We start from the raw sequence: 26,573 nt of genomic DNA, 5'->3' as shown, positions 1-26,573 counted from the left end.
TAAAAGCATAGATTAACTAAATTATGGAAAACTGGAAATTTTTAGAAGTGTGTTCTTTGCAGATATTAGTTATTTCTATCACTAAATGAGTTACAATTTATTTTAGAATACTTCTGCATTTGATTAAAATTTTCATTATCTAATTGACAATTGTAACAAAACTGAAAAAAATTACTTAAACCGTAGTAAAAATAAACAAAATTCAGTTAGTGTTTGTTCATAATTTAATGTTCATGAATTTCTTTTTAAGATGATTAGAAAAGCAAAATATTAAATTATCTTTAAAATTCAATTTATTGCAGCTTCAGTTGTTAATATTAAGGAAGGCTCAAAATTATTTTTTTCATATCTGAAGTGGTCCCTGGAAAAACCTTGTTTTATTGAAAAACGTATCTGTCTTTACTCATATTGCAATTGGATGCATTTTCTTTTTGGTAGTCTGCCTAGTGTCATGCTCATTATATTATAAAGAATGTGGTAAAATTGTTAGATAACACTATTTATTTAAGGACACCCAAACTATTTTTCTTATCAAAAATGGTTGTATTAATACCATAAGGAGAGCACCTGATTGTGTTTTGCCTGCTCAGTGTAGCAGAACAAATAGTGCATTATAGTAGAACTGCATTGAAATCATCCTGTGTCACATAAAAATTGATGCATTAATGACTCAGTTCTTGGTCACCTCACTTCACATGAGTTATTTACTGCTTGTTGGGGTACCGTTCCATAGATACCAGGCATTTAGTAGTGTCTCATCCAAGTGACCATTAGTCATGTGTGAGCCTTGACAGTTGGTGTCAGTTGACTGCTTGGCAAGTCTGTGTGCCAGAGCTGAGCCCAGTCCATTCACAGTATAGCATCTAAATATGTACACACTCTACATATGATGTTAGATAATGATCTGGAGTATGAACCCTGATGTGTGTATTTTGATCCATTTGGTTGGATATTGAAACCATTTATAGTGTCCCAAGTGTTATTATGACTGAATAAACTACAATAAATTTAAAATGGGGTGAAAAATTAATATTGTGTATGGGCTACTGACCAACCACAATTGTTTACGGACATGTAATAGAAAATTGCCTATAGGAATGATTAACAGCAATTTGATACTTTTGATTAAAATTTTAATGACCTAATTGACAGTTATACATGGGTTAGGCCGTAGTAAAAATAAATAAAGTTTATTTAGTGTTCAATGAAAAATTTAAATATTTGATTGGAATTTTTAACTCTGTATCTTATTGATATATAGATGTTCAATTTTCAGAAATGCCCTATTTATTAAGGCCTAATAATACTTTTATAATGTACTTGATTTTGTTCCTCTTGGCTGTAATCATTTTCAATTTTATATTTACTTTTGATTCTGCTGAATTTGAATAGTGCCTTATAAATAATTTTTGTGGTTTTCCATTTTTAATACTTGGAGTTTAATGATTGGCTGTAAGGCTATGTGAAATAAGTTAATTCACAAGAGCAGTAACCGACATTAATGTATGTTACTGCTGAAGCTATCTTTTAATATTACAGTTTCGATAGCAAGGATAGTTGGAGCATACCTAACAGGCTAAATGGTCCAGAATGTGGAAAGATCACTCTGTGAATCCACGTGTCATTGACTTCTTTTTCATTCATCCAGAAGGAATGGTTGAATGATTTTATGACACAGTTTTAGAATTGGGGCCAGTTCCTATGCAGTACCTACATGTGCCAAGAAATGAGTGTTAAATAATGATATTGATGATAAATCAGTGGTGCTGAAACATGTGCTGATAGCAAACCAACTGGGCAAGGTGGTGCAAGAACAGAGACAGTATGTGCATACAGTGTTAGCTCAGCGGGCTACAAGAAGAGTAAATCTTCAAAGTAATGAAATCCTGGCTGCTCTCACTTTACTGTCATCATTCAGGTTTCAGCAGTATTAAAAAGGTATCATTTTCATCAGATCTTTTCAATAATTTCAAATGTCACAATTAATCTGAGGTCAGTGAGCTGCACTTTGCATGTGCTTCAATTTGCACCTGCGAGATAGTTCTGCCCTTCCATATCTCACAGTAATAAGAGTGGTCAGTGTAAATGTGACTTCTTGCTCATAATGTTGTAGAAACTGAGCCCATACAGTTCCCTTTGGTATACTTGAACAGGAACATTAATGTGCATGTGTCTCTGTGGCTGATGTAAATGTGCTACATTATGCATTTGGCGGGTGGAGGAGATATTTTGGTGATAAATCAGTGATGCTATTACCAATGTACCGAGAAAACACCATATGTTGTATCTTTGCTATAGTGGTAATATTAGCAGTAGTAAGGTAGCCCATCCAATTAAATGGAAAACAGAAATTCTGCTGTCCTGAATCTTTCTGAAGAGGCTTGACGCTGTCTCCATTGTAGGTACACTGAAAGATCCTGCGGCGCAAATATCACAGAAATTTGAGTCAGGCTTTCTCATTCTAGATGTCACAGAGAGGCAAGAAACAGCCTTTGACAGATGGATATTTTGCTTCACATCTATGGAACAATGTACAGCCTAGCCAGAATAGTTAACAAAATAAATGCACTGTTCAAAAAGAGAGCTGTATATCTACTGTGATATTTTTAAACAAGAAGAAATTCACAGCCAAATATTGGAGGGAAACTTTGTGAGGACAAGGGAATTATCTTTAAAGACTATGGTTCTGCATACTTGCATTTTCAGTTGTGTGAGTTCATTTCTAACAATTTGTTTAAAAATCATTCTTTAATTACATGCTGTAAATTGTTTATCAAGGTAAAAGTTTACTGTCCTGTATCCAAAACTAAAAATGTCCATAAAATTATCCATATTTTACAGTTTTTCTGGAAACCCTTTTGATGATGGAGCTTAGTCTTTGCTAGATATCTGCTTGGATCGTTCAGAATATATGGGTTATTATATTTTATTTATTTGGGAACAAGGAGAACAGCACAACAGTTTGGTTTTTATCATCAGTGGGCCAGGTGGCATTGGCGTTGCTTAAATAAAAGGAAGCAAATATTCATAGTGGAGTCTTCAATTTATTATGAGAATTGTGCAACAATCTGGAAGTCAGAAATTGCCATTCTGGTTTCACAATGGAATGTTAAGTAGATCGAAAGCGTCAAGTCTGTCTGCATGCAAGTCTTTGGTCCAGGCTAGCATTCTAGACAAAGTGAATGATCTACCTTGACTTGTACAGACACTGCCACCAGAAAGTTGAACCAAGGTCATTGTCGATCTTGCTCCATCCAGCTCCGAACCACTGTCACAGTTATTAATATGCAGTTTGAATTCGTATAAATGCAACATTTCATTGCATTTTTCTAACTAGCAAAAAACATCATAATTTTCAACAATTAATTTCTTTTAGAACTTCATATGGTTCCTTGTGTAGCAAAATTCTTTCTAATTACTGGATGTCTGGCCTGAATACTTCAGCGATATGTCAGGAGTTCCATGTGTGTAATTAAGTTTGGAACTTTAGTATGTGAACATGCAAATTCTGAACTTGCTGACTTCTTGACTAGCCCAACTATACTCTGATACTGGACCTCATGATCCATTGGCACAGATGCACTACAAGCAAGTAGAGCAGGGGCTAAGCACACAGCCTTTACTCTTATGGCTGTGTGGAAACACCAAATCTCGAACAGAAAATCCTACAAAAAGTAATGGATATGGCCCAGTCTGTCTCGGGTGAAGCCCTCCCTACCATTGCTCACATCCACATAGAGCCTTGTCACGGGAAAGCTGCATCCATCGTTAGGGATGCCCCTGCCACCCAGCTCTTTTTTCGCTGCTGCCATCAGGAAGAAGATACAGGAGCCTCAGAACTCACACCACCAGGTTCAGGAACAGTTATTGCTCTTCAGCCATCAGGTTTGTGAAGCAGAGGAGATAACTTCACTCAACCTCACATGCCTCATCACTGAACTTTTCCCACAACGTATGGACTCACTTTCAAGGACTCTTCATTCCATGTTCTCAGTACTTATTGCTTATTTATTATTATTGTTACTGTATTTTTTTTGTCTTTTTTTGTATTTGCACAGTGTTGTCTTCTGTACACTGGTTGTTCACTCTGTTGGGGCTGTCTTTCATTGATTGTATTATGTATGTTTATTGGATTTATTGAGTATGCCCACAAGAAAATGAATCTCAGGGTTTTATATGGTGACATATATGTACTTTGATAATAAATTTACTTTGAACTTTGAACTTCGATGAAATCTGGCTGTGAAGTATGTTTTTATTGCAATCCCCAGCACACTGTGGTGAATCCACCACAGATACTTTGCCAGATGAGACTTGATGCAGAAAGAACATATCCATTTTGAATGAAACTAAACAGCTGCATTGGATAAAGATGATTATTGCGTAATTTACAGTCTCTCAATGGTATGGGTTAAATATGAAGTGTTTTTTGTTTCCTTTTGTTTATTTTTTAGTAATTTTAAAAATATTTATGATTTTGACTATTTACATATTAATGATAGATATATTCAGAAATATTGGATGGCATTGACGGATTTCAAAGCTAGTTAGGCAAGACACCAGTATGGTTTGGTTATTTTACGGACAAGGCTTGTTCTCTGCGCTCTGCACTCCAAGAAAGTGACGATATCATTGGCACAGGGTCCTGCTACACTCCACAGATTTTCACTGATGAGCATTGGTATAGCTTTGATCAGGAAATTGCTGCTAGGCGATCTGTAAAAGATAAGTTTGTGCTCAAGTCAATGGGTAGCATTGTGGCTTGCCACTAGCCTTACATTCTGAGCTATTCTTTTGCACAAATCTCCATTGTGAGATGCTCCACGACAGAATATTCTTGGGTCATTATTTCAATTGAGCATCTTCAATTATTTACTGTGTATATGATTGAGAGCTAATTAATAAAAGAATGTTTTGATGACTGTTTTATGTTTTAACATTGCAGATTGAACATTGGATAAGTAATGCAAACTTAATTGCATTGTTAATGTCTGAAACAGCTTTTTTTATGCTAATAGATCAAGGTTATAAATTGAAATATTTTATTTTTGTAAATAATTGTCCTTGATTTAAAATTTTCATGGCTATTTTAACAATGTGTTACGTGATTTCTGTTGTTTCTTTGCAGGACTAATGCAAATATTTAAAAGTGATGTTGCTTGAAGAAAGAATTGTGTACCAATGTTATCATTGCCTCTTTAGTTTTTTCTTCCGCTGCTTCTGTCTTGAAGGCATTGACTCGATGCTTTAGAACTTCTTTTTCTGCCTATTGATTGACATTTAGTAAGTGGTCCAAGGGGCTGTTCTTCATGTACCAGCCTTGATAGTAAACATCAGTAAACCATTGCACATAGAAATAACACAGCTGAGCTTAATCCCACCCTCGCTTGAGATCAACAAAATGTGTTTTTAACAGAGGATGCCAGTATTGAGGTTAGAGCTCTGGCCACCTACATCTTAGCAGTAACTGAAGGATGCACTGGAGATCAAAGATGAGTGTGACTTCCCCGCTTAACTGTCTTAACTAGTCGAGGAATTGTCAGAGAACCTAAGTGTGCAAGTCTGTTTGTTGACAGAAAGAGAGGGAAAGATGAAGGTTATAACAGGCATTCCTGAATAGGGAATTGTTTTGGGAATATGTTTGGACAGGCACTGTCAACTATATGATACCTTGTCCGAGAAGCCATGATTATTGGTGAACGATCTGAAGGGTGTGATGTGTATGATCCCTTCCTGATTTCATTTATCTGTATATACATTGTAGGAGCCATGTATCTATTTTATGTCTGTCTATATTGTATTTTGTGTTGCGAGTTTATTATGGATAATTTGCCTCCTGGGTTGGGGTATGGTAGAAGCAAAGAGTACAGTTACGTATTTATGCTTTGTCTTGGATCAGTCTCGTCTAGGTGGAGCCATGGGGTGATTTTTTTTGTTGACCACTTAAAAAGTGTTAAATACGCTTAAATATGTTAAGATTGCTAATGCTTAGTACCGCCAACTTCGTTATTTTGTTATATTGCTAGATTTAGTTTCATTAGTTTTTTTTATTGTTCGTCTTTGCTGGTTTCTTAATAAAGGATCGAATGTACTTTCTTCAACCTAGAACTTCGTTATTTTGGAGCACGCTATACAGTTTCAGTCACCCCCCCCCCCCCCCACCCCTTCCCAAGGCTTAGTCTAAGCAGTTTTGGTTTGCTTTAAAGTAACGGCTACATCCTGGAGGCAGAAACTTTGGTCAGTTTTTTTTCCTTTTTCGCATTAGGAACGCTAATTTTTCGCATCACTACTCATGTCTGAGTGCAGAAAATGGTCTCACCCGTGAAATTCTTGGAAAGTTCAATTAGTTTACTGTTTTTTTAAGGCTAACCTACTGGATGGGGGTTGGTAGTGAGATGGTAAGAGGAGGAGTTTTGATGAGATGTGCTTTAAAAGTGTCTAGAAATGAAAAGTGACAACAAATACACATTTAACTCAGATATTTTGAGCTGTCCTTTCAACACAATGTTTAATTTAGATTTGTAGATTGGAGTAGAATTTCTCCATGAATATTGAATGCACGTCGTGAGGAACTTCTCTTTCAGTCAGTTTAGCCAAAGGAATAAGTGATGATACTTAGACCAGACTGCAGTATTTTTTTTCCTCATCCCTTTATTTCCCCTGGAGGCTGTTGACTCACGTCCCATCTCATGCTGTGTCTTCTTGATAGCAACATAATGGGCTGAGGTAGAGTGCCTTGCAGCCAGGGTTTATTGGTGTCAATAGCAGATCATGTGATTTTATATCTCCAGTTTGCCTCAGTAATATACTTCTCTCTCCACTTTGTTTTTTTCAGAATATCTTTTATACTTTTTTATAATCTATTCTGTATAAATAAACATTTATTCTGAACTTCCCTTTTCCTCCCCCCCTCAATTAAACTAGAAATGTAGTAAAGCAGAAAATATATTTAGTCAAAGTGGGAGTACTTTTTGCAACGGTCCAAATGCCTCCGATGTTTTTAAACCACAAGACCATAAGATATAGGAGCAGAATTAGGTTATTTTACCCATTGAGTCTGCTCTGTCATTTCATCATGGCTGATCCAATTTTTCTTTCAGCCCCAATCTCCTGCCTTCTCTCCGTATCCCTTCATGCTCTGTCTAATCAAGAATCTGTCAACCTCTGCCTTAACTATACATGAAGACGTGGCCTCCACAGCTGCCTGCGGTAAAGAACTTGCCATTTTATTTTATTGCCACATTGAATCAGCTTGCACAATTGGAATCTACTCCATGGATACAAAAGTCATTCACATTTGGAGACCCTCTGATCTGGAACTCACTTTGGAAGTCTAGACTCACCTAAACCAGAAACATAACAATACTCTACAGATGCTGATTTCACTCTCGTTGGATGCCCCTGGAATGAAGTTCATGCTGGTCTGAAGCACAATTTACTGAGCATCAGGGTTCATTCATCTGCAGAGAATCTTGTGACGACTTTTTGCTTCACAGCAATGGGAATGAGGTTGTTGTTAGTTATGGAGCTGATTCTTGGTGTCACCTGTATCAAAAGAGCAACTTCTTAGTGTAAGAATAAAACTGGTGTGCATTTTGTCTTGAAGTAGGTTGACGGTCTCCTCACACTCTTTTTTTCAATCTGTATAAGTAAGGCAATTTTTTTCCTGCGCAGTTCTTCTAAATGTCTACATTTCTTGCCAGTGCTTGTCATAATACCAAAGCTGTTCCAAAAGGAATATAGTGGAATATTGTTTATAAATGAATCATGTCCAGTAATAACTATAATCCTTCCTTTGTGTAAACTAATTTGCTGGATAAGAGCATGGGGAATAGCCAGCTCCAGTGTCAAGCGTACTATCATCCCCATCAAAGGAGAGAGCCACTTTCCTATTCCAATCACAAGAGATTCAGCAGACATTGGAAATACAAAAAATACTGGAGGAACTCAGCAGGTCAGGCTGACCAGTCATAATGAAGAGTCTCAGCCTGAAACATTGACTGTTTATTCCCATCCATAGATGCTGCTTGACCTGTGGATTTCCTCCGGCATTTTGTGTGTGTGTGTGTGCCACTTTACTATTGATGTCCATTTGTCAAAAAAAAATCAGCTATTCCTGCAGAATGTCTAATGAGTTTTGAAATATGTACACAAGAAATAGTGAATCTACCTGACGTTTTTGTCCAGTGTTAATATTTTAGTACTGAATCCCTGTCAGAAAATTTCAAATTTTATGATCTGTTATCATCCTTTTTATGCATGGACATGAGATAGTATATGGAGGTCTATTTTAATGCATTTCTCTAATTTTGAGTTGAAGTAACTGTAATGTTTCGTAACTCCAAAACATAAAATTAATTAAATGCAATAAACGCAGAGCTAGAAATGTAAGTTGAACAGTATTTACTTTACGTGAGGCACGTTGTTATGATGTGGTGGCGGCGTGATAACATATGCTGTGCACGTACTTTTACATATAACCCAGAATGAATTATTTAAACACCAAAGGATGCATAATCAAACAATGTATTTACAATATTTTCAAATATTACTGAAATATTAAATACACAAGAGTAATTTCCATTACAATATTGCAGATTATTTCCCACCTATTTTAATTGCATGGAACTTATATACATGATGGAAGCTAAAAAGACCATTTGGTATTAAAATGATTATCAATGGTATATGATGTTACTTAAATACTTTTCCTAAAAAAGCTTTAGCTAAGATTAAATTATAATTAACTTCAAAGACATTCTGCAGTTTAGTCTGTTTGATGTGCTTGAGTGTCTCCTGGAGTGAATCAAGACAAAGTATGATAACTTAGGTTTAGATCTGAAGCTTTATTAACCGGTCAAGATTGCACCAAGCTACAGTTGCCGTTTGAAGCTGTGGCTCAGACTTAGTTGTATTTTTAAGTTCATAGGGATGGTTTTGGGGTCAGGGAGGGGAGTTAGGCGTCAGGTTAGTTATCTAGGGGCAGTGTAATGGTCAGATTAGCATTTAAGCACAGGAATACAGAGGAGTTAGGGGTCAAGTAGAAGTCTAGGCCTCTGCTCTGTGCTCTGCATTTGATGTAGACGGCTGATGAAGGATATTTGGAGTCCAGGTCTCTGCTCCAGATTCAAAGGCCACGATGTGGACATGAGATCACGACATCTGTAGATGTTTGGCTGGCAAGCACTGTGGACAAGGTCCAGTGAGTCAGCAAGTACCTTCAGGTCGGTAGGTCTGGGATTGGATATCCATGCTAGCAGGAGGCACTGGAGCTGGTGACCCCCTAGATACATGAGTCAGTAAGTCTGGAGTTCAAGGGCTGGAGCTCAGGGTCCCGTCATCGCAAGTTTCAGGCCTGGAGTGTAGGGTCCTGAAATCAGCTAGTTTGGGAATGATACCAAAGATCAAAGTCCAAAGATCGAATGCAATGGAAGCCCTGGATCTGTGAGTCTGAGAGTCCACGAGGGAAGGTGAAGGCCCATTTGTGCGTTCCTGAGTCAGTTGGAGGCTGGAGGCCTGTCCGGGGATGGGAGGGCTGCCTGTGTGTATGAGTTGGGGGGTGGGAAGGAGGAAAGGTGCTTGATTTGCTGTTGTTTTGTTACTTGTTGTGTTCTGTTCTGTTTTGTTCTGCTAAGCATTGTGGGCATGCTATGTTGGTGCCAGAATGTATGGTGACACTGATGGGCTGCCCACAGCACATCCTTGTTAATGCAAACAACATATCCCACTGTATGTGTCGATGTACTGTACATGTGATAAGTAAATTAATCTGAATCTATAGTGAGAACACATCTAATACATTTCTAATTGTTTGAAATCCCCCAGGTATTTCACTCCATTTTCACCATACTGGTTGCTCCAGTACTCTGAATGGCCCAATGTGCATTAGTGTTAACTTGTGATAGTATGTTAATTATTAATGAATGACCATGATATCTGCTGTCATTGTAGGAAAGCTATTGAAATAGAACAAGATGTTGACAGTTACTTTGTACAGGATTTGTGGGTTGAAAGTTGGACAAATGAAGTTGAGTTTATTACCATGTAACTATGTACATGTATACTGCCAAACGAGACAGTATACATGTATATTGTAGGGTACAGTACAAATTACTTCGACTGTGATGCACCAGGGAGTTCAGAAACCTAACGGCCAGAGGGAAAGAAACTATTTTCCATCCTGACTGATCTTGTCTTTAGGCATCAGAGCCTCTTGCGTGCCGGTAGAAAGTCAAAGAGGATGCTGAATGGGTGGGTGGAATCCCTAGTAATACTAAGAGCCCCGCGTATACAGCACTCCTGATAAATAGTCCCATGGGAAATAGTCGTTACCAACCATAAATAATGGCATGTATAGCACCTCTTTGAGATTACTGTAGTACAAGTCTGTCCTACCTGGGATGTTGATAAATTTAATCATTTGGCTCCATTACTGAATTGCTGATTCTTGTATTGAGTTGATTTACCTTTCTTGTTAGGAGGTTCTTTTGATGTGGAATTCTTTCATAAGTCTGTTATAGAAAATATGATTTGGTTCCATTGTGTTTTGTGATGTAAGTTGTTATCTGGTGTATGTGTACATGTTTATAGAGCAAGTTGTTCTGGATATCTTACTGCTGAGGGCATTAACATGGTAGTTGCTTTTTGGATGTGCCATGATGGAAGGCCGTAGGCAATGCTGGTTTGGTGTTGGCACCACCTTTCAGAGCTTAGTGTCTCACGTGAGAGACTTATGTAAGGTTCTGTGTTTGTATGCACAATGTGTTTTCTGAGACTCGACTGGGGGTAGAAAATGGACTGGCATAGAAAACTAATGTGAGCCTGCAGTGCTCGTACTGGGCCTAGCTGTTGGGAAACATTTGTCTGCAATGGTAAGGTATTCTGTGCACAATGGATTTCCCTAAATATCAATATTTCCTGTGGGGCTATCAGTATTTTATTAAAAAAAGTCACACTTCTTATGATTTTATAAATGCTATATAATCTTCACTCAAACCTGGATGCAAAATTTAAGTTTCGAAAGTGGGGAGAGAATGACATCTCTTGACATGAAGGGAGCATTGACCAAGTACTAGCAAATCTTATTAGTAAGACAGAAGTGTAACAGGGCTGGCTTGATAAATTCACTAGTTATAAATCTAGGTCAGAGATTGTGTATCGGGCAAAAAGTAGATCATCTTCTTGCTGATAATGTACAGATGATTAGTATGATGAACTACTCTCTTTTTTTTGATAAGCATGGCTCCAACTACACTGAAGAAGCTTTCCACCCCATCGAAGGCAAAGTGATTGGTTAATAAAAGCACCTGCATATTCATAATTAAAAACACTAAGGTAAAGAAAATTGTGTAAAGGAAGGATAATCTTCCCATTGTATCCTAAATCTTTGCCCTCCAATCTCCTTTGCAATCAATGGATTCTTGGGTCTTCCAAGAGAGTGTTTTCCCAGCATAGGAATTGATTCTATGACACTAGTTGTTCCACTTTGCCACTAGCAGAATGATATGATGTCTGGATTTTACTAAATTTATTAGTAGGTTGTGGACTTCAGTGTTTAAATGCAGAAATCCTGGACTTGCTTCAGTTTCAACAGCTGAAAACTGCCAATTCCAATTGGAACCTCCGTCAGCATGATCCAGTCCATTAAGTTTGAATATATATTCCATGTGCTTGAAAGTGATTAATCTTTCGGTGGTCATGCTAATACAGCATTGTTGTCTTGTTAAATGCTGCACAAAGAATTCTCTGAACAGTAATCAGGAGTACCAATGATGAGAAAGCCCTCTTAAATATTAAAACATTTTGTGAACAAATAGCTAAACAAACAGCAGGAATTCTCTTGTTGACTAATGATAGCTTTATAAATCATCTCTCTCTTGACACTTTTGATGAATCAGGAGCTCCATCTTCCCAAGTAAATTGATAATATTAACTGGCAGAACAATGCTTGGGATATCCACACTGAAGAAGGCAGTATAAATAAGCTACCATATCATCAGCATTAGACTTTCTCATTCAAGAAAATTACTTGATACATTTATTTCTTTCTCATATAAGTAATGGTTATTTTGTTCTCTGGTTGCTCAGGAATTGTTTTCGAGATGAGAGTGTGGGCATAATGTCTGACCATTTTACAAAGTTATGCAGAAATAATTCGGGAGTCAGTTTAGTCTCTTGCGATTGGTTGTACCACCACTTCTCACCTAAAATAGTTCAATATAATGTCTCTGCTATGTTTTGTCAGTGGTTATGTAATTTCCAGCAAGTTTTGGGATTTTTGCACAAAGTGTGTAACAGTGTTCTTCCTTCTGCACGGCTCAACAAACTCTATCTTGCTCATTATCTCTGCATTTGCATTGGGATTTTGTGCCTAAATCCAAGAGTCTATCCTTTGAATGAAGATTTTACAGCTATGGTGATGGTAATTAATAGGGTAAGTTATATACTTTAAAGTATTTGCATTTCTAATATTTTTTGCATGAAGTGTTTCAAATATTTTAGGTAAATTTAGTTATTGACAAACTTAAAACATATAACTTTTAAAGTTGTGTATTTCATATTAGTAGTTTTTAAATGCAAGTAAATATCAGGGTCATGCAGAAACACTGAACTACTTTGACAAGTTGAAGCATGTCAAAGCTGGAGTGTGAGTTTGCCATCAAAGTTTTTTTCTGACGGGGCTTGTTAGGGCTTGTTGATAAGTCTCAGTTAGATTGCACAAGATTCTGCCAGTGATCGATGCAAAACTGTGCAGCTGCAGATGATGCAGCTGTCTCTAAAGTTTGGTGACCTGTGTACAATATTGATGTCAGGCGCTATCTGTGTAAAATTTGTGTGTTCTCCCTTTTCTGCGTGTGATTCCTTTGGGTTTACTTCTGTAGCCCAAAGATTTGCTGCTTGTTCAGTTCATTTTCCCTATACATTACCACTCGTGTCAGAGGCTTGTGGAAACAAATAGGAAGTGAGTGGAGGAATGAGATCGATGGGAATGCTCCAAGAGCTGGAATTAACTCGATAGAGCAAATGTGGTCTCCTAAGTCATAAGGAAATATAAACATGAAGTTCCATTGCTCAGAATGGTCCACTAGGAGAAAGCTCTTTTATACAAACGTAGATGTGGATAAGGCATGATATTAACATAGACAATGGATGACATTCAGCACAATTGTTTTTACTTAATTAAAGTTGAAGGGTTGGAACTGTCAGATCACACTCATTCATTTCCAGTCATTTCTTTGCTTCACTGTAGCAACTGCCATACATTTAATTAAGTAGTGTACAAATTGTAAACAGATGGAAATAATGCACTATGGTAGTTACTAAAATAAAAGCAAGTGAAAACCAAATCAAGCTTTTTGGCTGTTTATGGGTGTCCATTGCAGAAGGGTGATGTAATGTTTCACTGTTGAACTTTTTCATATAAGAATATGGAAATTCAAAGTTCAAAGTAAAATTTATTATCAGAGCACGTGCATGTCACCACATATCCTGAGATTCTTTCTCTCTGCACACTTACTTAGCAAATCTATAGAACAGTAACTGTAGACAAGACCTGTAAACTTCAGGAACTGTAGACTGAAAACGAACTCTGCAAATGCAGAAAATAAATAGATAGCAATAAATAACGAGCATGGAATAGCAAGATAAAAGATTCCTTAAATGAGTGTACCTATTTCCTTTTGTTCCAGAGCCTGATGGTTGAGGGGTAGTAACTTCTTGAAGCTGGTGGTGTGAGTCCTGAGGCCCCTGTACCTTCTACCTGATGGCAGCCAGTTGGGACACTATCCACCACACATCTGTAGAAGTTTGCCAAGGTTTTTGATGACTTGCTGACTCTCTGTGGACACCTGAGGAAGTAGAGGCGCTGTTGTGCTTTCTTCGCAATTATATTTATATGATGGGTCCAGGACAGGCCTTCTGAGATAGTGACACCCAGGAATTTAAAGTTTCTGACCCTCTCAACCTCTGATCCTCTGATGATTACTGGCTCATGGACCTCTGGTTTCCCTCTCTTGAAGTCTACCATCAGTTCCTTGATCTTATTGATATTGAGTGAGAGATTGTTGTTATTACACAACTCAGCCAAATTTTCAATCTCCCTCCTGAGTGCTGATTCATCACCACCTTTGATACAGCTCACAACAGTGTTGTCATCAGCATACTTGTATATGGTGTTGGGGGTTTACTTAGCCACACAGTTATAGGTGTAAAGTGAGTAGAGCAGGGGGCTAAGTACATATCACTGCCGTGCTCCTGCGCTGAATTTGCCAATCCAAGTTGACTGGGGTCTACAAGTGAGGAAATCCATGATCTAATTGCATAAGGGGGTATTGAGACCCAGGTCTTGGGAGTTTTTTGATTATTTTTGAGTGGATGATAGTGTTAAATGCCAAGCTATAATTGATAAAGAACATCCTGATGTATGCATCTTTGCTGTCTAGATATTCCAGGATTGTGTGAAGTGCCAACAAGAAAGCATCTGCTGTGGACCTGTTGCTTCAGTAGCAAATTGGGGCGGATCCAAGTCGCCACTCAGACAGGAGCTGATATGCTTCAACATCAGCCTCTTAGAGCACTTTATCACTGTGAGTGTAAGTGCCACTGGGCAATAGTCATTTAGACAGGTTACCATGCTCTGCTTGGGCACCAGTACAGTTGAAGCCTCCTTGAAGCAGGTGGGTACCACATACTGCCGGAGTGAGAGATTGAAGATAGCTGTGAAAACACCAGCCAGAAATTACAATGTTTGTGGATTCACTATTAATACACACTGCCAAAGTGTGCAATTTACAGTATATCTTGTTGCATTATTAAGGACCTCCAGCACCCAGGGCATGCCCTTTTCTCACTGTTACCATCAGGTAGGAGATACAGAAGCCTGAAGACACACACTCAGCGATTCAGGAACAGCTTCTTCCCCTCTGCTATCCAATTTCTAAATGGACATTGAAGCTTTGGACACTATCTCACTTTTTTTAATATACAGTATTTCTGTTTTTGCACATTTTAAAAAATCTATTCAATATACGTAATTGATTTACTTGTTTATTATTAAGTTATGTTTTATTTATTATTATTTTTCTCTCTCTCTGCTAGATTATGTATTGCATTGAACTGCTGCTACGAAGTTAACAAATTTCACATCACATGCCGGTGATAATAAACCTGATTCTGATTCTGAAGTTTTATTTCTCTGTACAATTGAACATCTAAGCTGTCGTTGGTACAGAGCTTGTTATATGTTGTAAGATACTTTAGAGCAGGAGTTCACAACCTGGGATCCACTGACCCTTTGCTTAATGGTATCAATCCAAAGCATAAAAAAATTGGGAACACCTGTCCAAATTGACGTGTAACTAGTGGTTTAATTTGCCCAAAATAGCAGAACATCCATTTTGGGGACATTTGGGAAGTGTGGAATTTGATGATTACATTTAGATTTGGACCAAATAGATTATGCCCAAAAATAGAGATTTAAGTAATAGGGAAGGCTGTAACTGAATCTATTACTTGCTTTCTATGCTCTTTACTGATTCTTTCTTTTCTCATGCTTGATGGTGGTATCCTTGTCTAATTTCAAATATGTAGCTAAATATTGCTGTCGCAGGGAAGCAGTATCCATCATCAGCGACCCCCACCACCCAGGTCATGCTCTTTTCTCACTGCTGACATCAGGAAGATGGCAAAGGAGCCTCAAGACTCACACCATCAGGTTCAGGAACAGTTACGACCCATCAGCAGGATGTTATCCCCTCTGGTCCGAAAGCTCTTGAGCCAGAGGAGCTAACTTCACTCATCTTCACTTGCCCCATCCTTGAACTGTTCCCACGGCATGTGGACTCACTTTCAAGGACTCCTTATCATATGGTCTCGATATTTATTGCTTATTTCTTTATTATTTTTTTCTTTAGTATTTGCAGTTTGATGCCTTTTGCACACTGGTTGTCCGCACTGTTGGGTGCGGTCTTTCATTGATTCTATTATGGTTATTGGATTTATTGAGCATGCCCACAAGAAAATGAATCTCAGGGTTGTATGTGGAGACATATATGAACTTTGATAATAAATTTACTTTGAACTTTGATTTGAATAAGAAGATTGAGTGCATTAAATCCAGGTTGGTTGATGAAGCAAATGGGTGGTAATATAGCTTATGAAGAGAATACAGAGAGGCTTTGGGTGGATGTAGACAGCTGATGTGAGTGGTTCAGGAAGCATAAAGTCAAAATCGAGTTTATTGTCATAGGTGCATGCACAGGTGTAATGAAAAACTTGGTTGTGGGCACGTTGCATCACATAAGCAGCATCGCAAGAAAAGCCTCACTCAAGCCAAAATTATACATTTTTTTTCCAAGAAATACCACAGTTAGAACAAAAAAAAAACAGTCCATCTTAGTGCAATATGATCAAAGTTGTCATAATGTTGCTGAGCTCCAGTGATTCGGGTTTTTCCGGTTGGTTGAGGAGGGAATGGTTGTGGGATTTAAGATTTCAGTGCCTCCTGCTCGATGGCAGCTATGATAAGCTATCATGGTCTGGATGGTGGAGATTTTTGATGATGGATAATGCTTTCTTGAGGCAGCACCTGCTCTTGATACTACTGGTGGTGGGGAGAGATGTTCCCCTGATGTATCGGGTAAAGTACAATACTCTCTGCAGCCTGTTGTGTTCCTGTACATTTGAATAGCTATACTAGACCATGGTGAAACCAGTTGGATACTTTTAACAGTACATTTGTAGAGGTTTGCTTGGATGTTCTGTGACACCTCCTTAATCTCCTAAAATAACTTTTATACATGATGGAAGCAATTAATGCATAGTATTTTACTTCCAAGTTGGTTAAGTGCAAGTAGAATATAATGCCGAAATATATAAGGATATGCACCTTGATGTAAAAAAATGGAAACGTGTAGTTTATTAAATGTTAGAAAATTGAAAGCTAATGATTTTGGGATGTTAAGTTGTCATTAGAGAGGATAAGATATGAGGGGAAAGCCTTTTACTACAATTTTATTCAACACTTGTGAGATGACACCTCAGGTATTGTGTACAGGTGTGGTTTCCCTCTGACTGGCTGAGTTTCTCCACCATTTTGTGTTTGTTGCTAAGGAAGGGATACCTGTAATGGAGGGAGTTCAGTGAAGATTCATCAGACTGATTCCTTTGATGGTAGCATTGCTGTACAAGAGGGCCTACACTTTTGGAAATGAGAAGAATATGAAATGCTATCAGTGAAATAAATCACACTCTTACTACCTTGAAGGATTAAATGATGTTTCTATTGACTGAGGTATCTGGAACCAAGAATCAAAGTAAACAGTTGACCATACATTGGGGGGAATGAGTTCATATTTATTCACCTTGGGGATAATGACTGTTTGGAATTCTCTACACAAGAGGACAGTGGAAGGTTGCTCATTCAGTTAGTCAGAACACCAATTACTATCTTTTTCTAGGTTTTAATGAATTGTAGGGACATGGATGGGAAAGTGGCATTGAGGAAGGAGATCAAATATGGTTTTATAGTATGGTGAAACAGATATGGAGAGCCGAGTAGTTTACTCATAGTCATAGAGACATAGAACACTACAGCACAGAAACTGTCCCTTCAGCCCATCTAGTCTGTGCCAGACCATTAACCTGCCTAGTCCCATCAACCTGCACAGAGTACATAGCCCTCCTTACCCCTCTCATTCATGGACCTGTCCAAATTTCCCTTAAATGTTGAAATCGACCACTTGCACTGACAGCTCATTCCCACTCTCACCACCCTCTGCTTCTAGAGGTTAGTCTCACCTAACCTCAGTGGAAAAAACCTGCTTGCATTTACCCTATCTACACCCCTCATAATTTTCTAAAGAATACAGTCCAAACCTATTTAACCTTATAACTCAGGTCCTCCAGACCCAGCAACATCCTTGTATATTTTCTCTGTACTCTTTCAACCTTGTTTACATCTTTCCTGTAGATAGGTGACCAAATATGCGCACAATACTCCAAATTAGGCCTCAGCAATGTCTTAAATAATTTCAATATAATATCCCAATCCCACAGGGCTACTCTACATTGGCTGCATATTCCCTTTCCCTCTCATGACAGTCACCCAGGTACCGGGCTCTTGCAACTTAGAGGTGATTCCCTCCATGTATCTCCTGTCTATCACCTCCTCATTCACCCATCTGAGCCAAAGGTCATCAAGCTGCAACACCATTTCCTTAACACGGTTTCGAAGGAGCTACAGCTCAGTGCCCTTTGTGCAAATGCAGTTATCAGGGAATCTGGAGGTCTCCCAAAGTTTCCACATCTCAACCAAGAAACCTACCACTAACTCTGAATCCATTCTCAATAGAAAAAGAAACTTACTGGAAGCTTACTTAGAGCCTGCGTCTGTGCTTGTCCAAGTCTGTTTTCGCTGTCTTCTAGTTCATATGTTCTTATAGAATGGAAAATGCTTTAAGTTGCCCTGATATACTAAATAAATGCAAATCTTTTACAATGAAAGGTGAATTATTTTTCTAATGCTTTACTGTGAGTCATGTGTTGGCTTATGATTTATGATTTCATTATATTTGCAGATTTAGACAACTTATTTCCTTAGTTTTAATTTAATACCCGATGGAAGCACTTAATAAACAGATTCTTATTTCCAACTTGGTTTGTTTACTATTAAGAAGTTACTAGCTGTGTTATCACAATAGGATCTGAGTGCTTCACCATTTGTGTTGTGCTTCGACTTCTGAATTTCTCAGATCATCTTTTAGTGATAAAGATGAGGCTTACATACTGCTATAGAAACAGATGTGACAACTATATTCATAATGTACTCGGCCACTTATATTAGCATAAAACCTTAGCTTTTGTTGTAAAGGAAATTGCTGAGTCATCTGCATATAAAAGGTTTTTAGTTTAAAAATGTAAAAGACCTTGTGGGTAAGAAATATGCCATCGAGGCATGTGGTTTTTCAAAGCCATGTAACAGGCAGAAAGATACCTGGTATGTTGTGCTCTTCTATACAAAACATCAAGTCATAAATCATCTTAATATGCTCACCAATAAATATTGTACAGCCTTCTTTATCCTCATTTATTATTAATGACAAGTAGGATTTAATATTTTATTATTTTTGCTAACAATGGTGTTCCATTCTCATTTTATATCCCTTAGTGGTATAATCAGATAACAAATTCTTTTCTCCAGATCTGGCTATCTATTGGATGATCATTGGCTGTTCTATGATCACAACTTGAATGCCTTTTCAATGCAAAGTCTACTCAGTCTAGTTGTTGTTGATCTCAGATTTATGAGACTCTCTGATTCCATCATATAAACAATATTCAAGGTTAGTTTTCTAGTGCTTGCCTGTGGCTGTCACCTCTACTTGTGTTTATGCTGAGCTTTGTTGAAACAAATGGTTGAAAAACATGAGTTTGAAGAAGCGCGTCTTATCTTCCTAATAAGCCTGCTGCAGTTAAAACATTGTATTCAGCAACTTCATACAACTGTGCTTTCCGGTATTTGTCAGAGTTGGCCAGTTCTAATGATATCTGTAACGTAACTCCATTTTCTTTCTCCACTGCTGCTGCCTGACCTACTGAGTATTTCAAAAGTGTCACAGTGTGTCTTTTGAGGGGTGGAATGATGAGATAGCTCTCTAACTTACCCACTCAGCAGAAGCCAGTTCCCCATGGGAAGCAGGGATTGGCCTGTGTAAGGAACATTACAGTTCCTCCCACCACCTCCCACTTAGTTGATGACGTTATGGCCCCAATGGAGTTTAAAATTAGTGTGAGGTAACCACTTGGCCTCTTTTCACTCTCTGTGTCACCATGGACCAGCAGTCGTGGGTGCCATGGAAACGATAAACAATGGAGTTATGTTGCAGTAAAGAGCGCCCGAGTGCACACTAGATAGGTATTTGCCACTGTTTGTATGTTTAGTGTCTGTTTTGTCCAGCCACTTCAGGCGCTTGGCTCAGATAAATAACCAAATTTAGCGAAGGAATTTCTGAATCTTCAGTGTCTGTCTTGTCTTGTGAATAAATAATTCATTTCCACATCTGTAGTGAGTTGCTTCTGTCCCCAGTTAACCAGAAACACTAACCTGATTTCACACAATGATATCTTAGATATTTCCCAATTACAAACCATCTTTAAAACACAAATCATTTCCTAAGCATAAAAGCATTCCTTAAACATAAAGGATTTCTCAAACATAAAGGATAAAGGATTTCCAAAACGCAGGGACAATTTCTATAAGCTCAAAATACGTACCACTAGGTTACAAATGAACGAGTTGTCCGTAGCAGAAATTGAAGCTGTAAGAAGGTATTCTAGTTCACCCTGTGTTTCTTCCAGGTTTCTTGAAGAAGTCACCCCATTCCTAATAAACCTGAATGCTCTCTATATTTATACCCTTTTTGTCCTGCTTGGGTGACTTCACATGCATATGCTAATTCTTCAGACATCCTTTTAACACAAATGGTCTCAAAGTCCTTTTTGGAGACATTTCTCAGCTAAGGCTGTTAATGCTGTGAAGCAAATTTCCTTGTGTACATAAAACCTTTCCAACAATAAACACGTAAGTTAATGATATGCTAAATGATATTATTCAACTATTCTGCAAGCTTCTTTGAACTAAGCAACTTAAGAATCAGCTTGTTTGTTTGGAACAACCCAAATTAAATAACCCATTGTCTTCTGCACCTTGACCAGTAATAAAACAGGTTTGGGTCTCTCTTTTTCACAGAGAGAGCATCTGCAAAATACAGAGCTTGTTTGCAAAGCTGTTATTTTTTACTTCATTTTTTACGCCATTTATATTTAAAGAACTGAAGACTGACTTCCTTTTAATGACCAGAAACTAAGCAAACTGTTAGTTGGAAGTTTACTTATGTCTGTGTTCTTGCATGTGGCAGATGCTTGTGTTTAGAAAGCAAGCTTAGCAAACATGAGACAGAAGTGAATATAAATGACAGAATTCTAATTATTTCTCAGACTGATGAAAGATCATTGCTCTCAAATTTTAGCTCTGCTTCCTTTCCCCAGATGCGGTGCGGTCTGAGTATATACCGCATATTGTTTTTATTTCAGATTTCCAGCACCTGCAATGCTTTGTGACAAAAGACTGCAGTTGTTGGAATCTGAACCAAGAAGTAAACTGCTGCAAGAAGTCTGTGGGCCAAGCAGCATTTGTAAAGCAAAGGAATAGTCAGTGATTGAGGACTTTGCTTCAGGAATGATATTGCAGAGGGGAAATTGCCAATATTTATCAATAAAAGAGATGGATAGGACAGTGACTGGTAGGTGATAGATGGAATCAGATAAGAGAGGGATGATGGACAGACAGAGCCAGGTGGTTGGCCAGAGGAAAGCAAAGGTGAACCAAGGAGAAGAAAGCCAGGTAGATAGGTATGTGGAATGAGAAGATGGAGGCAGGTGGGCAAGGATGATGAGTGTAGATAGTGAAGCAGAGAGGGTTGAGAAAGGTGAACAAAGAGAGAGGGACCCCAGGTGTAATGGTGGGTGTGGGAAAGGAACCAGGGGAGGAGTGTGTTACCTGTGTGAGAACTTGATGTTCCTGCTATTGGGTTGTAGCCTCATACCAATGAGTCTACATTGAGGTGTTGTTCTTCCAGTTTAGATTTGGCCTCACCATGGCAGTGGAGAAGGCAAGGACAGTCAGGCCAGTGTGAGTGTGCCTGTCTTTAATATCACTGGCATATGTTGTGAAATTTGTTGCTGAGTAGCATAGTACAGTGCAGTACATTAAAAAACCTATAAATTACAATAAAAAAAGGATTTGTATATTAAAATATAATACACAAAATTAAATTGCATATGTAGTGCAAAAAGAAAACAAAAATATAATGAAGCAACACACATAAAAGTTGCTGGTGAACGCAGCAGGCCAGGCAGCATCTCTAGGAAGAGGTGCAGTCGACGTTTCAGGCCGAGACCCTTCGTCAGGACTAACTGAAGGAAGAGTGAGTGAGGGATTTGAAAGTTGGAGGGGGAGGGGGAGATCCAAAATGATAGGAGAAGACAGGAGGGGGAGAGATGGAGCCAAGAGCTGGACAGGTGATAGGCAAAAGGGATACAAGAGGATCATGGGACAGGAGGTCCGGGAAGAAAGACGGGAGGGGGGGGGGACCCAGAGGATGGGTCCCGGAAGAAAGACATCATTTGTTCAGAAACTTGATGGTGGAGGGGAAGAAGCTGTTCCTAAGTCATTGTGTGTCTTCAGGCTCCTGTACCTCGTCTCTGATGGTTGCAATGAGAAGAAGAGAGCATGTCCTGGCTGATGGGGGCCCTTAATGGTGGATGCTGCCTTTCTGAGGCATTGCCTTTTGAAAATGTCCTTGATACTGCAAAATGATTGCCTGGTCGGTGCTTGGTGTCATCAATGTAGAGGAGGCTGCATCACCACAAGCACTAAGTGCAATAGAACAGTTTGGAAGACGAGTATGAATCTCTGCCTGACTTGGAGGGGCCTGGATTGTGGTGTGGGAGGAAGTGTAGGGATAGGTATTGCATCTCTTACCATTGCAGGGTAACGTGCTAGGGGATGGGAAGGGATAATGATCCAAAAATCTAATGCCCTCACTCCTACCCCAACTCCTTAGTCACTTATTAAACTGTATAATCTGCCTAGTTCTAGCTTCACTAGCACGTGGTACAGGTAGCAATCCTGAGATCACAACCCTGGAGGTCCTGCCCTTTAACTTTGCATCTAACTCCCTGAACTCCCTAATCAGAACCTCATCACTCACCCTACCCATGTCATCAGTACCTATGTGGACCAAGATCTCTGGCTGTTCACTTTCCCACTTAAGACTGCTGAGGACTTGATCTGAGATGTCCTGGGCACCTGGGAGGCAACATACCATCCGGGAATCTCATTCTCACCTACAGAAGCTCCTGTCCATTCCTCTAACTAATGAATCCCCTATCACCACAGTGTGCCTCTTCTTCCTTCTTCCCTTCTGAGTCACAGAGGCAGACCCAGAGACCTGACCACAGTGACTTTCCTCTGTTAGGTCACTCCCACCTCCCGCCCCCCCCCCCCCAAATAGTATCTGAAGTGATATACCTGTTGATGAGGAGGATAGCCATGGGAGTACTCTGTACCAACTCCTTAACCTCTTTCCCCTTCCTGACTGTCACCCAGTTCCCTGTGTCCTGCATCCTGCACCCTGCATCCTCTCTGTATGTCTTATCTATCACCGCTTCAGCCTCCCAAATGATCCGGAGTTCATCCAGTTCCAGCTCTACCTCCTTGACACGTCGGAAGCTGCAGCCAGATGCACTTCTCATAGTTGTAGTGTTCAGGGATCCTGGAGGTTTTCCTGCCTTCCCACATCACGCAAGAGGAACATTACACTATTCTGCCTGACTGTCCCAGCTGAGTTGAAATAAAGAAGATAAGGGAAAAAACTCCAACACGAGGAAATCTGCAGATGCTGGAATTTCAAGCAACACACATAAAAGTTGCTGGTGAACGCAGCAGGCCAGGCAGTATCTCTAGGAAAAGGTACAGTCGACGTTTCGGGCCGAGACCCCTCGTCAGGACTAACTGAAAGAGGAGCTAGTAAGAGATTTGAAAGTGGGAGGGGGAGATCCAAAATGATAGGAGAAGACAGGAGGGGGTGGGATGGAGCCAAGAGCTGGACAGTTGATTGGCAAAAGGGATATGAGAGGATCATGGGATGGGAGGCCCAGGAAGAAAGAAAGGGGGAGGGGGGAAGCCCAGAGGATGAGCAAGGAGTATAGTGAGAGGGACAGAGGGAGAAAAAGGAGAGAAAAAGAATATATGTTTGTGTGTGTGTGTGTGTGTATATATATATATATATATATATATATATATATATATATATATATAATATAAATAAATAACGGATGGGGTACGAGGGGGAAGTGGGGCATTAATGGAAGTTTGAGAAGTCAATATTCATGCCATCAGGTTGGAGGCTACCCAGACGGAATGTAAGGTGTTGTTCCTCCAATGTGTGGCAAAAAACTTGAGCTTTTCTTTCCTCTGCTTTCTCTGAGTGAAGCCTTTTTTCACTCAACACACACAAAATGCTGGTGGAACGCAGCAGGCCAGAGAGCATCCATAGGAGGAAGCATAGTCAACATTTCAGACTGAGACCCTTCGTCGGGACTAACTGAAAGAAGAGATAGTAAGAGACTTGAAAGTGGGAGGGGGAGATCCGAAATGATAGGTGAAGACAGGAGGGGGAGGGATAGAGCTAAGAGCTGGGAAGTTGACTGGAAAAAGGGATACAAGGCTAGAGAAGGGAGAGGATCATGGGACGGGAGCCCTCGGGAGGAAGAAAGGGGGAGGGGAACACCAGAGGAAGATGGAGAGCAGGCAAGGAGGACAGAGAGAGAGAGAGAGAGAAAAGGGGGGGGGGAGAAAACAAATAATAGGGATGGGGTGAGAACGGGAGGAGGGGTATTACCGGAAGTTAGAGAAGTCAATGTTCATGCCATCAGGTTGGAGGCTACCCAGACGAAATATAAGGTGGTGTTCCTCCAACCTGAGTGTGGCTTCATCTTGATAGTAGAGGAGACCATAGATAGACATATCAGAATGGGAATCAGACGTGGAATTAAAATATGTGGCCACTGGGAGATCCTGCTTTCTCTGGTGGACGGAGCGTAGATGTAGCCTTTTTTCACTGATGCCTTGAAGAGCTAAAGTCTAAAGATCACCACTGTTACTAGTCAATCCCAAACGCTGATTGGCCGCTGGTTAAACCTTTATTACACTGCGGTGAACTGCTCCTGTCTTTCATCCTCAGGCAGTGGACCTGTTTGAAGTCCCCTCCTCTCCAAGCTTTTGATATCCAATTGGCTGCCAGTTAAAGCTCTGTTACTTTAAGCATGTCATTGGTACCTATATGGACCATGACTTCTCACTGTTCACCTCACAAGTATGAATGCTGAGAACTCGATCTGAGATAGCCTGGACCCTGGCACTGGGGAGGCAACATACCATCCGGCAGTCTCATTTTTGTCCACAGAACCTCCTGTCCGTTCCCCTAACTAATGGATTCCCTATCACCACAGCGTGCCCCTTCTCTCTTCCTTTTTGTCTCACAGAAGCAGACTCACTGCCAGAGATTTGACCACTGTGATTTTCCTCTGTTAGGCCATCTCCCTGACAGCTTCCAAAGTGATACACCTGGTGCTGAGGAGTATGGCCACAGGAATACTCTCCACTGGCTCCTTAACCCCTTTCCCCTTTCTGATTGTCACCCAGTTTCCTGTGTCCTGCACATTGGGTGTGACTGCCTCTCTATGTGGCCTACCTGTCGTCACCCCTTCAGCCTCCCGAATGATCTGAGTTCATCCAGTTCCAGCTGCAACTCCTTAACGCAGATTGTTTGAAGCTGCAGTTGGATTCACTTCTCGCAGTTGTAGTCATCAGGTTCCTGCCTTCTCATATCCTGCAAGAGGAGCATTCAACTATCCTGCCTGGCATCTCTGCTGGTCTAATTGAGCAGTTATGAAGAAGGGGATGCAAGGAGAAACAAAACTTAACCGGGTGCTTTTCTTTTCTTTGCTTTCTCTGAGTGAAGCCTCTCTTCATTGAAGCCTCGAAGAGCTAAAGCCTCATAATCACCACTCCTACTGTGCCCACTCAGATGATGGCCGCTGCGCTTGTCCCTGCCTTCCTTTAATTTGCTCTTGTTAATCACAAACACCAAGTGGTCGCTAGTCAAAGCTCCTTTGTGCTGCTGCGACCTGCTGCTGATGCCCTTTTCTACTTGGACCTGAATGAAATCCCCTCCTCTCAATCTACTGATGTCCGGATTGGTCACTGGTCAAAGCCCTCTTATGCTGGGAGAGTAATGCCTGTAGAAACACAGAGGAGAAGATGTGTCTGCTAGTGGAATCCCATTTGATCTGGTGGAAATGGTGAAGGAGGAAATACTGGATGTGGAGGCTAATGTGGTGAAAAGGTGAGAGAAATGGGAACTCTATCTCTGCAATGATTTGCTTTTAAGCTGGTTTTTACATTACTTGCTATAAGCTCTATGTTCTTGCTTGGTGCCGCAATGTTCCAGCAGAGAAGAGGTAATGACTATTGGGAGGGATGTCCCTATTGTTTTTGCCAATATATTCCATGATCAAACAGTAGAAGGTGTAGGTCAAGCATTAAGCTCTGCTGTACATGCTTTTTCTTTGCTATAATGTAATGGCTCCCAGATAAAGCTAAGGAAGTTGGGGGTGGTAAACATTTCTATATAGAGAAACTCAAAATTCTTGTTCAGAATTAAGCTCCTAGTTACCCAAAACCCCACACTTTGAAACTTAAGGAAATCTCATTACGATTACTAGATAATTCCGAATAAATTTCAGCACACACCACTAAAAGAAGAAAAATGTTATTAGAAGCCCTTTGAACAAGAGCAATAGTACCTCTTTCTTTAAAATAAGTAGAGAATTTTGAGGAGAAACGTAATAAAAGAATAATTTAGTCCACCAATTTGTCACAAATATTAACCATAAACCCATGAGACCATAAGATATAGGAGCAGAATTAGGCCATTTGGCCCATTGCGTCT

The 26,573-nt window shown here is 39.6% G+C and overlaps 1 protein-coding gene across 1 annotated transcript in view; it reads left to right on the top strand.

Moving 5' to 3' along the window:
- Positions 1-26,573, top strand: part of mgmt (O-6-methylguanine-DNA methyltransferase) — a 401,995-nt gene that overhangs the window by 46,763 nt on the left and 328,659 nt on the right. The window contains exon 3 of the mRNA XM_072239661.1: positions 14,442-14,585. Coding sequence (XP_072095762.1) covers positions 14,442-14,585 — 144 coding nt within the window. The remainder of the gene's footprint in view (positions 1-14,441; positions 14,586-26,573) is intronic.

This window comes from Mobula birostris, chromosome 21 (genome assembly GCF_030028105.1).
Source record: "Mobula birostris isolate sMobBir1 chromosome 21, sMobBir1.hap1, whole genome shotgun sequence".
Classification (NCBI taxonomy): domain Eukaryota; kingdom Metazoa; phylum Chordata; class Chondrichthyes; order Myliobatiformes; family Myliobatidae; genus Mobula; species Mobula birostris.
This window is presented reverse-complemented; position numbering and strand designations above follow the sequence as displayed.